Source organism: Carcharodon carcharias, chromosome 17, assembly GCF_017639515.1.
Source record: "Carcharodon carcharias isolate sCarCar2 chromosome 17, sCarCar2.pri, whole genome shotgun sequence".
NCBI classification, from domain to species: Eukaryota; Metazoa; Chordata; class Chondrichthyes; order Lamniformes; family Lamnidae; genus Carcharodon; species Carcharodon carcharias.
In genome coordinates, this window is record NC_054483.1 from 66,885,905 (window position 1) to 66,898,962 (window position 13,058).

The 13,058-nt window shown below is 43.8% G+C and overlaps 1 protein-coding gene across 1 annotated transcript in view; it reads right to left on the reverse strand.

Annotated features, from left to right (window-relative positions):
• Positions 1–13,058, reverse strand: part of eno4 (enolase 4) — a 545,628-nt gene that overhangs the window by 71,353 nt on the left and 461,217 nt on the right. The window contains exons 7-8 of the mRNA XM_041209277.1: positions 5,013–5,152; positions 1,109–1,278 (exon numbers count right to left, since the gene is read on the reverse strand). Coding sequence (XP_041065211.1) covers positions 1,109–1,278; positions 5,013–5,152 — 310 coding nt within the window. The remainder of the gene's footprint in view (positions 1–1,108; positions 1,279–5,012; positions 5,153–13,058) is intronic.

Genomic DNA, 13,058 nt, shown 5'->3' on the forward strand with positions numbered 1-13,058 from the left:
TGCACAAGCCTGGTTTAGGATTATGCTTAACCTTAAACATTTTCTTATCCAAGCTTAATCCTTACATTATATTCTTAGTTTTTATCCGCAAACACTGTCATCGGAATCTCTTAATTTCAAACATTTGCTCATTTACTTTTCCTCAAATTATTAGTCCAAACAGCTTCAGTGAATCCCAATTATTTTTCTTGCACTTTTCATCAACAGTTGACTCCCCATCTAGCGGTATGCAACTCATTATTCCTGAACAAAACCATTACATCTAAAAACGTAACTTATCTACAAATTTAACTCCTTTATAGACATGTAAAAAAATATTTTTTGCTAGGTCCTTAGATAAAATGCATGAAATAAATGCAAATATATGAGTCTTTGCATTACTCATATTCCTTCTTTAGTACGTTACATGTCAACCTGCCATGTTAGCCTGGGTCCTCATAATAATGTTATTGTCTGAGCTTCCTCTTCCACTTAGCTCAGCAGGCAATGTTGCTATATTACTTACCCTTAGGAAACAATATGCAATGTTATTAACATTTCATCTCTACTGAACTTAATATTACAATGGTTGATGGTGAGCTGCTTAGGGCTGACATGCTAATGACAATGCTAATGCATGCTCCCTATTACAATGCTTATAAACTATGCCTTGTCCTCCCTTTACTTTTATCATTTCACCCCAGGATGCCATCACTATTTGCTTCACTTTCCTTTCCCTTATCATTTTTGGATCAGTCTTCACAAGGTCTTCACTTACCTCGTCCTTATCCATCCAAAGATCTAATAAAATCTTAAAGGTATGTGCAGCATTACCTTTGAAGTATCATTCGCACTGAATATTAAACAATTTCACAAATACTTTAAAATGAAACACCAATAGAAAGTACATTGTTAATATATACTAATTTAAAGTGTGGCACAAAAGTTAAACATTTATAAGCTGAGAATGTAATCTCTACACCAATTTATAGGGCCTTTTGCCATTCTACTGCATTGCTTAAAAGTTGCAGGTTTGATTTTACATAGTTGCAGCTTGTAATATTTACACAGTAATTATGAATTGAATAAACTTAAAAGCTAATAAAGAATCTTTTAAATGTCTACCTACCTCTTCTTGATTGAGTGAAGCAATATGTAAATACAAAGAAGTATTCTGAAGTCTGGCTGCAGCTTTGGCCACTGCCAATGATACTACACCAATTGCCAAACTTCCAAGAAAAAGTGGTTCTTGTGGTTCACGGGGTTTGATGGGTTTCTCTGGCGTAATACTTTTCTTAGCTGCAATTTAATACAATAAATATGAATTCCCAGAGTAATTTTGATCATCTACTGGCATTGAGGAGAAATTTTCCCAGCTATTGGTGGTGAGAGTGTGTCTGTATTCATGATGCTTGGAGCAGTACAAGTACATAGGATAGACTAGATGAACCACTAGGTCATTTCCTGTCCATCATTTTCATATAATTGTATGTAGGAAGCCAAGTACCTTTTTAAGTTGCTCTATTTAAAAAAAGTCAGCTATTTCAAAGCTGACTTTCAATCAGGACAGATCAATCAGACTTCAATCAATAATATGGAGATAACTTTAATGGTGTTATTTGGATTACTGTAGCATTTTTGGGGAAAAAAATAGAAGTTCTAAATAGAAGGCAAATAATTGATATTATCTTCTTACTTGCGTCCTGAAAACATTGATTCCTTGCTAAAAAGGAATCTGCCAGTATTTCACCCAGTTAACCATTCCTCATGAGTAAGCCTTAATTGTGACTATCAGCATGCTATTTAACATCACAGCCAAAACCAGTTCTATACTCTCAAAATGCTCTCTCACATTTTGAACAAGAATTGCTTAGTACTGACTGGGAGCAAGAACTCTAACCAATTTTCACCTGCCTCCAACTCAAGAGTGTTGATGCCAACTGTAGCACTATCCCAACATAACTTTTTAAATAAAATTTGTTTTGTAATCTCTTGCCTTCCCATATTGTAATAACTGACAATGATAATTCTTATGTGAAATCTCTTACCTTTTATTGCAGACATTTAATTTCCCCATCTTGACTCATTTGATTCTAGAAATTTTAATGTGTTTTAATTCTGAATGTTTAAATTAGGGCACCTCCAAATTAATTTTCCTAGAAAGATGCACTTTTTATGCAGCCCAAATCACGAGGCAGGTGTTAATGAGCATTGATAGGCTTATTGATGATCAGAGGGAGCAAGGTGGGCGACAGATGAGAAATTCTGTGGACCATCTGTGGAGCTAAGTCAGAAGCTCACCAAGGATAATTAATGGGTGATGGGGGAGTAGTCAGACAATGGCTGGTAGCACTTTAATGGAGCGACAGGAAGAACATGCATTTTCCCCAAAAAGGCTGCCACAAACCTTTTTGGCCCTGAGTGACTTACCTTTCAAGGAGGTTCAGGGTGATTAAGCACAGCTTGCACAGCAAAGGCCCTCCACCTTTGGACATCAAAATTGCATCAGGGTTCAATGCTTATCAAGGGACCCCAATTTAAATATATTAATAAACCCCCTGTACATTTCTGGCTGGAGCCTGGATTGCTACTTCAGAGGCAAAACTGCAGCAAGTGTAAAGATGGTAGGAAGTTTATTTTTAAAATTTTCAACTCACTACTGTACCATTTCCACCAAAAACAGTAGCAAGGCAAAAATTATTCCAGGATGTTCATAAATGCTCCATCTCCTTGTGTATAAACAAATGTAATGATTTTAGATTGGCCATGTTAATGTTTAGCCATAGGCTTGCAGATATGCATGGCAGAGCAGTCTGCAATTCTGCGTTAAAGACTTTCAAAGGTTATACATCTCTTGCAGAGTGTCATGGTCCCAGCTGATGTTACTGCTGGACAAGCCAGATCCCCAGGGTGGAACCTGGCTTGATAGACCCTAACTTCTATTTTTTGTTTAGAAACGTGGACAGTGGTACTGAACAGGGTCACGGGAGCCAGCTGATGAACTTTTAACAAAAGAATAAATCATTTATTAAACAAGAGAAGATGAACTATATTACAATACTCCTTTTTCCACAACTATACCTTTACAGATATATACAGATTTGTAAGGCCAAAACAAGTTACAAAAGCTATATTATACTATAATGTTCACAGTAAGAACATAGTACATGTAAGCCAATAGATCTGGTCAGCATACTACATTCTGAAACAAAGTGACAGATGCCGCCCCAAACAGATGCTCTGGATCTCTCATTGACTCCCCACAGACTCTTGTCACACCATGAACCAACTGGTCTTACTGAACTCCGTCTTTCCACTCTAGAAGAACTCATTTTGGAATCTTCTCCTAAATGATGCTTTCTCTCAGATGCCTTCCAGAAAGGTCCACCTCCAGGGTTTTGAACTCTCCTGCCAATGTTCCTCTCCCTTGGATCGCTTTCCATGCACTCTCCCTGAGATACTCAACCATGCCAACAGAATACCACTGCTTGACATGCCCATAGTAAGGAGTTACCAACCTTTGGTTGCTTCCTTGGATCTTCTGGCTTCTTGCAAGCCTATTTCACTTTAAGTCTACATCCTGCAGCTTTCTCCCTTTAAGCTTGGAGCATTCCTCTGCTCCTCACTCTTAACTTCACTTAACAGGATCTCTTCCAGGCTCCTATTCTTCCTTTGACTAGCTGGCATTCTTGGGACTCCTTTTTATCTAGCTCCTTGGCTTTGGGACCTTTCGGTTCCTTTTGGAAATCTCTCTCTTCAGTTCCATCTGCTGTCCAGCCCCACCTGGCTCCTACTGAAGTAAAAAACTGCTGTTCTGTTTTCCTTTGTCTCTGTGGGTCTCTCTGGGCTTCTGTTGCTAGGCAACAGCACAGTTTGTTCTACCTTGTGTTTGCTTTAACTTCCCTTCAAGAGTCGTAAAGCCTCATTAAAATGCAAGCATCTTTAAAAGTGAAACTAAAACTCAAGTTCCCCCCTTTCTTAACAACACCAGCACAGAAACACAAATTAAACTTAAACTTAAAGCTACAACTCATTCCTAACACACACAAATACACATTTAACTTGCTTAAACTATCTCCAGTTCCTAACAAGAGACAGAAAGCTGGTATGCAAGATTTGTGAAGGTATCCCTTGTCTTTCAATCTCCATGATGTATTGGGAATCACAGCAATTTCAAAGGAGATTGCAAAGGGAATGTGGGGGAATTGTCAGCACCTGCATTAAAATAATTTGCTAATACAAGATCCCTGATATACATGAGATCAGTATTTCTTGATTGGTTTCTAGAAGATGAATAAAGATTCTGAATATCCTTGGGGGCAGCTGCATACCTGAGACAGAAACCTACTGGTGCTGGTATGGCAGAGGCACAGGATCGGGAGAAACCCAGTGATGCCAGGTCTTCACCTCAATGGATCTATGGATCTGATCGTATGAGTTTCCTGTGCAGCATAGATGGGTGGAAGATCAATCTACTCCCAAAGGCTTGGAATTAAAAGAGGTGGGCTGGCGAGATGGTATCCTACCAGCATTTGAGCACCAGTGGAGCCCACAGCTTCCAGGTTGTAGTTATGGTCTGAAACTCCCCAGAAGATTGCAACCCACAAGTGTTTGGAATTGGCTCTTTGCTACTGGGGATGATTTCACAGTCTTCACTCGGTTTTGCTGGTCATGCTGGTTTCACTTGTATGTGGTTCTCCAGCACCATACTCCCCCACCTGCTTGAACCTGCAGCTCCTGCCTCCCTTTTTCTACCAAGTTTCCAGATCCCTGGGAAACTCATGCAGCAACTGTTAAATTTAAATCAGGCACCCAATCACACTGTGAAAGCCTAATTCAAATATGTTAATGAGTGACCTACCTATTGGCAGAGGGGCAAATGCACAAAATCCACCACTGTAAAACAACAACAACCGTGTATTCAGTGGGCTGGGGATGCATTTCTCACTTGTAATATTCAATAAGCTATTTTTAATATCAAGGCCGACCAGTTTGTATAAGTATTTTTCTAAATTATTAAAATGTACACCAACCTTTAAGAGATTTCTTTTTCTTGTCTACAGTAGGAGCAGTGATGGTTGAAATTGATAAATCAGGCTCTGTTATCTCCTCGACTTCAGCATCTTTTTTCCTATGCTCTTCATCTTCTTCCAATTTTCTTTGGAAGTATTCACTGCACATATCAAGTTAAGACTTGGCACCATGCGTAATTAGCAAATTATAACCAATATACTGGAGCAAAAATTATACCCAAGACAACATACTTAAATTAGTGCCAATATATTGTTTGACTGATATTTTTAGACTGGTGTTTTCAGTCTGCACAACATACATTGCTGTGATATGGTTGTCCTGTGGAGGCTTATACCTCACACTTTAGTGCACCCTTTAGTCTCCAGTTACACTGTCACTTTTATATTGATATGCACCCAAAATTGTTTCACATCAATATGAAAGTTTCAGTACAGCTGTACCCTTAATTCATAATCATCTCAAGTTGCTCCACCTAAAACCATCATCAATCTCATGTGGCACATAATGCTCTTTTTACACAATCCAATTTTGTAAGGGCAAAATTTAATTGTATGGCTGGAGGTTTTTCATAGTTCAAATAGACATACAAATATACATGCGAACATATGAATTAGGAACAGGAATAGGCCACTCAACTCCTTGAGTCTGCTCCACCATTCAATAAACTTACGGCTGATCTGATTACAACCTCAACCCTACATTCCTGCCTACCCCTGATAACCTTTCAACCCCTTGCTTAACAAGGTTATCAAGATAACCTTTTACCCCCTTGCTATCTATCTCTGCTTAAAAATATTCAAATACTCTGCTTCCATTGCCTTTTGAGGAAGGGAGTTCCAAAGCCTCACGACCCTCAGAGAAAAAAAGTTCTCCTCATCTCTGTCTTAAATGGGAGATCCCTTATTTTTAAACAGTGATCTTAGCTCTAGATTCACCAGCAAGAGGAAACATCCTTTCCACAACCACCCAGTCAAGACCCCCTCAGAATCTTGTATGTTTCGATCAAGTTGTCTCTTACTCTACTAAATTCCTGAGGATACAAGCCTAGCCAGTCCAGCCTTTCCTCACAAGACAAACCTCTGATTCCAGTAAACATTCGCTGAACTATTTCCAATGCATTTATATTAATAAGGAGACTAATACTGTACATAGTATTCCAGGTGTGGTCTCACATTGGCCCTGTATAACTGAAGCATAACTTTTCTACTTTTACATTAAATACTCTTCACAATAAACAATAACATTCTATTAGCCTTCCTAATTACTGCATATTAGCCTTTTGTGATTCATGCACTAGAACACCCAGATCCCTCTCCATCTCAGAGCTCTGCAATCTCTCACCATTTAGATAATATGCTTCTTTTTTATTCTTCCTGCCATTATGGACAATTTCTCACTCTCCCACATTATACTTCATTTGCCAGATCTTCGCCCACTCACTTAGCCTATCTATATCCCCGGTATCAAAATTTCATATGTACACCATTAAATTATTCTAAAATGAAAAAAAAGGCTGCATATCAAATCATAGAGTCATTATGGCACAGGAGGGCATTGGGCCCATCAAGTCTATGCAGGCTGTCTGTACAGCAATCCAGTTATTCCCATTCTCCCACTCAATCCTTGTAGTCCTCTATCTTTAGAACTGTGCCATTAAGAATATACTGCCTCTCTGCATTCCTTCTGTTAAAATGTATTAACTTACATTTCTCCGTATTAAATTCCATCTGCCACTTGCCTGCCCATTTTGCTAGCCTGTCTATGTCCTGTTGCAGTTAATTGGTATCATTCTCACTGTTTGCCACACCTCTAAGTTTAGTATCATTGACAAATTTTGCAATTTTACTCTATATTCCAATATCCAAGTAATTTATGTATATCAAAAAAATCAGTGAATTAGCACTGAACCATGAGGAACACCACTATCTACCCCTTTCCAGTCTGAAAAAGAACCATTTATCACAACTCACTGTTTTCTGTTCTTAAGTCATTTTTTCTCCAACCTGACACTGACACTTCTAATCCATGAGCTTCAATTTTGTTAATCAGCTTTTTATGTGGTATTTGTCAAACACTTTCTTAAAATCCATAGAGACAACATTCTCTACATTTCCTTCACCAACCTTTTCTATTATTTCATCAAAAAATTCAATTAGAATAGTCAAACAAAATCTGCCCTTTTCAAATCTGTGCTGGCTCTCCTTAATTAACTTCAAACCCTTCCAAGTGCCTATTATTTTTTACTCTGATTATTGCAACCTTACCGACCTGAAGTTACTAGGAATGCCCTTACACCTTTCTTGGAAAAGGGTGTCACATTTGCCACCCTCCAATCCTCTGGCAACTCCACATATCTAGGGATGATTAGAAGATTATAGCAAGCCCTTCTGTTATCTCCGCCTCCACTTCCCTTAGCAACCTGGAATGCAAACCATCTGGACCCATTGACTTTTCCACCCTAAGTATAGCCAGCCTTTCCAGCACATCCTGCCTACCAATTTTCACCCTATCCATTACCTCTACCATCTCGGCTTCCACTGCTATTTTGTCAGCATCCTCTTCCTTAGTAAACACCAATGCAAAAAGCTAAGCATTCCTTCTAGCCTTGCCCTGTGCTTTTAACCATATATAATGTTTTTTTTGTCCTTAATAGGCCTCACCCACCTTCTTGCTACCCGCTTACTATTTGAATGCCAGTAGAAGATTTTTGGGTTACGTTTTATGTTAACTGCCATTCAATTCCCATATTTTCTCATTACAGTCTTATTTTCCTCTTGACATCCTTCTATAATTTTTGTACATTTTCAATTTCAATTCTGCTAACAGAAGATGAAAGAACCAACCCCACCTCCACCTGGCCTAAAAATTGTGATGGGGGCAAGGTGGGGTGGAAACTCACAAAAATGATTTTCACCCTAACTATACTCCAGGAAAATGTCCATGCCACCATCAAGCCCTGCTCTCACTAGAAACTGTGAGCAAATTTCACCTGTCCCCAACTCAAACAATCCAGGCTACTCCGAAATCTGGATCTGCAAGTTGTATCATTTTCAGAATGATCAAATTCAGCTGATGACACTTAGTTAATCAAATCATTTACCCATTATTTCCTTCAAACCAGCCTATTGTTCAAGTATCAAATAAACAAATGTAAACAACTCCAAATATTGAACAGCTAAAATGAAGTAAATTATGCTCAAAATAGAATAATGGATTTTTTTCTTCAATAATACAAGTAATGAAAGTATTGGAAAAAAAAACAGCCAATTGTTGGGTCCCTGGGACATGAAAAGAAATGCAAAACTTGACTCTTGTTATATTTTTAAAAATAGATTTCCCGCTGAACCAAAAAGATGGCTGTTACAAGACATATGACCACAGGATTGGTTCTTTGGGAGCTATCCCCTGGAGTTACAAAAGCGAAAGCATTTTTTTCTCAACCAGTGGGATCTCACACTTCATTGTACAAACCTCTCATCATCACAAAACCAGGAGACTTGCACATCAAACGCACATCAAACTCATTATGACAACACAGCTGTTATCAGGCTCATATCACACCCAGGACTGTCTAGGCCCATGTCAAAAGGGAACAAAAGGCACGTCATTTGCATCTGAAAAGCTCACCTTGCTTGGATCTGCCTAGACAATGGCTTCCTGACACCAGACCCTCAATATGGATGGCAATTCTTTCAACAACTAACGTCTGGGGCATTATCAGCTCTGAACTCAAAGCCAGTTCAAGACACTAAGTAAACATCCCTTTTGGAAGTCATTGTGGAGAAAGAAGGTCACATGACTCAGGTGACCAATTTGAAATCTCTATATGCCTTTGAGAACTGAGAAATCCTCTGTCTGCTGTTTTAACATCAACTGGAAAGGACTTCAACCACCCGGCTGAGCGTCCGGTCACCATCTTTCTGTGCCTCCAAGCCTGATTATGCTGGAAGATATTCTACCATTGCCCGCAGAACCTATCCAGTTTCTGTGTACCTACTTCATCTGTGGGAGCCGCAATACCTACAAAGTGAACCCTTCAAATCCTGTCTTCAGCCAGCTGAATTCGAATTCCTACATGAAAGAACTCCTCATTGAACTCTGAGTCTGGAAATCATGTGAACTCATATTAATTAATGTTAATATCTATAGTTCTAAAACTAATTTTTCTATTCTCCTCCTTTACTATCTGGGTCTCTGTGTGTGAGAAAGTGAGTGAGAGAGAGTGTGAAAGAGGGAGCAAGTGAGTGAGACAGAGGGGGAGAGAGAGTCAGCGTGTGAGAGAGATAGAGAGAGAGGGATTGTGACTGAATGAGTGGGAAGGAGAGAGAGTGAGGGCGAGAGGGGGAGGGAGAGAGAGTGCGAAAGGGGGAGGGAGAGAGTGCGAGAGGGAGCGGGAAAGAGAGTGCGAGAGGGAGAGGGAGGGAGAGTGCGAGAGGGAGAGGGAGAGAGTGTGCAAGAGGGAGAGGAAGAGAGAGTGCGAGGGAGCGAAAGTGTGAGATGGAGAGTGCGAGAGGGAGAGAACGTGAGAGTGGGAGAGGGAGAGCGAGAGCGAGAGGGAGAGGGAGAAGGAGAGAGAGTGCGAGAGGGAGAGGGACAGAGAGTGCAAGAGGGAGAGAAAGTGTGAGTGCGAGTGGGAGAGGGAGAGGGAGAGGGAGAGGGAGAGGGAGAAGGAGAGAGAGTGCGAGAGGGAGACGGACAGAGAGTGGAAGAGGGAGAGGGAGGGAGAGTGCGAGAGGGAGAGGGAGAGAGAGTGCGAGAGGGAGAGGGAGAGAGAGTGCGAGAGGGAGAGAGAGTGCGAGAGGGAGAGGGAGAGAGAGTGCAAGAGGGAGAGGGAGAGAGGGTGCGAGAGGGAGAGAGAGTTCGAGAGGGAGAGGGAGAGAGAGTGCGAGAGGGAGAGGGAGAGAGAGTGCGAGAGGGAGTGAGAGTGCAAGAGGAAGAGAGAGTGCGAGAGGGAGAGAGGGAGAGGGAGAAAGAGTGTGAGAGGGAGAGGGAGAGGGAGAGAGAGTACGAGAAGGAGAGAGAGTGCGAGAGGGAGAGAGAGCGCGAGGGAGGGAGAGTGCAAGATGGAGAGTGTGAGAGGGAGTGGGAGAGGGAGAGCAAGAGGGGGAGAGCGAGAGAGAGGGATAGAGTGAGAGAGTGATGGTGCGAGAGAGAATATGTGTGTGTGTTTGAGAGAGTGAGTGACTGAGTGTGTGAGAGAGAATGAGAGAGAAAGAGTGACACTGAGGCAGTGAGTATGAGAGAGAGCATGTGTGTGAGAGAGTGTGTCAGAGAGAGAGTGTAAGAGAGAGAGAGTGTGAGAGTGCGAGTGCAAGTGTGAGTGTGCAGTGCGAGAAGGAGAGGGAGAGGGAGGGGGAGCAGGAGAGGGAGAGAGAGTACGAGAGGGAGAGGGAAAGAGAGTGCGAGAGGGAGACAGTGCGAGAGGGAGGGTGAGTGAATGCGAAAGCAAGGGAGAGTCAGTGCAAGAGGGAGAGGAAGAGAGAGTACGAGAGGGAGAGGGAGAGACATCGTGAGAAGGAGAGAGAGTGGGAGAGTGCGAGATGGAGAGTGCGAAAGGGAGAGGAAGTGCGAGTGGGACAGAGAGGGAGGGGGAGAGGGAGCAAGGGAGTGAGTACAAGAGAGGGATAGAGTGAGAGAGTGATGGTGCGAGAGAGAATATGTGTGTGTGTTTGAGAGAGTGAGTGACTGAGTGTGTGAGAGAGAATGAGAGAGAAAGAGAGTGACACTGAGGCAGTGAGTATGAGAGAGAGCATGTGTGTGAGAGTGTGTCAGAGAGAGAGTGTAAGAGAGAGAGAGTGTGAGAGTGCGAGTGCAAGTGTGAGTGTGCAGTGCGAGAAGGAGAGGGAGAGGGAGGGGGAGCAGGAGAGGGAGAGAGAGTACGAGAGGGAGAGGGAAAGAGAGTGCGAGAGGGAGACAGTGTGAGAGGGAGGGTGAGTGAATGCGAAAGCAAGGGAGAGTCAGTGCAAGAGGGAGAGGAAGAGAGAGTACGAGAGGGAGAGGGAGAGACATCGTGAGAAGGAGAGAGAGTGGGAGAGTGCGAGATGGAGAGTGCGAAAGGGAGAGGAAGTGCGAGTGGGACAGAGAGGGAGGGGGAGAGGGAGCAAGGGAGTGAGTGCAAGAGAGGGAGAGAGTGAGAGAGAGAGGGAGAGAGAGAGAATATGTGTGTGTGTTTGAGAGAGTGAGTGACTGAGTGTGTGAGAGAATGAGAGAGAAAGAGAGTGACAGAGAGACAGTGATTATGAGAGAGAGCATGTGTGTGAGAGAGTGTGTCAGAGAGAGTGTAAGAGAGAGTGAGTGTGAGTGTGAGTGTGATAGTGTGAGTATGAGTGTGAGAGAGCAAGAGAGAGAGTGTGTGTGTGTGTCTATGTGTGAGTGAGTGAGAGTGTTCGAACACTTGGGAAAGAGAAAGAGAGTGTGTGTGTGTGAGAGATAGAGCGAGAGAAAGTGTGCGAAAAAGAGAGTGTGTGTGAGTGAGAGAGAGAGTCTGTATACGCATGTGTATGCATCTGCGAGAAAGAGAGAGCGAGAGAGAGCGTGTGTGTGCGCGTGAGAAAGAGTGTACGTGAGAGGGTGCGGTGTGTATCTGTCAGAGAGACAGAGAGAGTGTGTGTGTGTGGGAGAGAGTGTGAGAGAAAGAGCATGAGAGAGAGCAAGATAGAGAGTGAGAGAGAGGGAGTGAGAGGGAGCAGGAGGGAGCGAAAGAGAGCGAAAGGGAGCAAGAGGGAGCGAGAGGGAGGGATAGGGAGCAAGAGGGAGCGAGAGGGAGCGAGAGGGACTGAGAGAGTGATATGAGAGTGTGTGACCAAGAAACAGAGACTGAGAGAGAGAGAGAGAGTGTGAGATAGAAAGAGTGTGTCTGAGAGAGAGATCATAGGAATGAGGGTGTGTGAAGAGAAAGAGAGAGAGAGAGAGAGAGAAACAGAGACAGAGAGAGCAAGTGAGAGAGACAGAGAGCCAGAGAGAGTCAGTGTGTGAGAGAGAAAGGTAGAGAGAGAGACTGTGACTGAGTGTGCGAGAGAGGGACAGAGAGTGAGTGCGAGAGAGGGAGAGAGAGTGAGTGCAAGAGAGGGAGGGAGAGTGAGTGCGAGAGGGGGAGGGAGAGTGAGTGCTAGAGGGGGAGGGAGAATGAGAGCATGAGGGAGGGAGAGTGAGTGAGAGAGGGAGGGAGAGCGAGTGTGAGAGGGAGGGAGAGCGAGTGCGAGAGGGAGGCAGAGTGAATGTGAGAGGGAGGCAGAGTGAGTGCGAGAAGGTGGGAGAGTGAGTGCGAGAGGGAGGGAGAGTGAGTGCTGGAGGGGGAGGGAGAGTGAGAGCGTGAGGGAGGGAGAGTGAGTGAGAGAGGGAGGGAGAGCGAGTGTGAGAGGGAGGGAGAGCGAGTGCGAGAGGGAGGCAGAGTGACTGTGAGAGGGAGGCAGAGTGAGTGCGAGAGGGAGGGAGAGTGAGTGCGAGAGGGAGGGAGAGTGAGTGTGAGGAAGAGAGAGGGTGTGTGAGAGAGAGAAAGAGTCAGTGTGTGAGACAGAAAGATAGAGAGAGAGTGTGACTGAGTGAGCGAGAGAAGTAGAGAGTGAGTGCGAGATAGGGAGGGAGATGAGTGCAAGAGAGGAAGGGAGGGTGAGTACGAGAGAGGGAAGGAGAGTGAGTGCGAGAGAGGGAAGGAGAGTAAGTGCGAGAGAGGGAGGGAGAGCGAGTGCGAGAGAGAGGAAGAGTGAATGCAAGAGGGAGAGACAGTGAGTGCGAGAGGGAGTGAGAGTGAGTGTGAGATGGAGGGAGAGTGAGTGCGAGAGGGAGGGAGAGTGAGTGCGAGAGGGAGGGAGAGTGAGTGCGAGAGGGAGGCAGAGTGAATGCGAGAGGGAGGCAGAGTGAGTGCTAGGGGGAGGGAGGGTGGGTGCGACAGGGAGGGAGAGTGAGTGTGAGAAGGAGGGAGAGTGAGTGCGAAATTGAAGGAGAGTGAGAGTGTGGGAGGCAGAGCGAGAGCGAGAGGGAGGCAGAGTCAGTGCGAGAGGGAGGCACAGTCAGTGCAAGAGGGAGGTACAGTGAGTGCGAGAGGG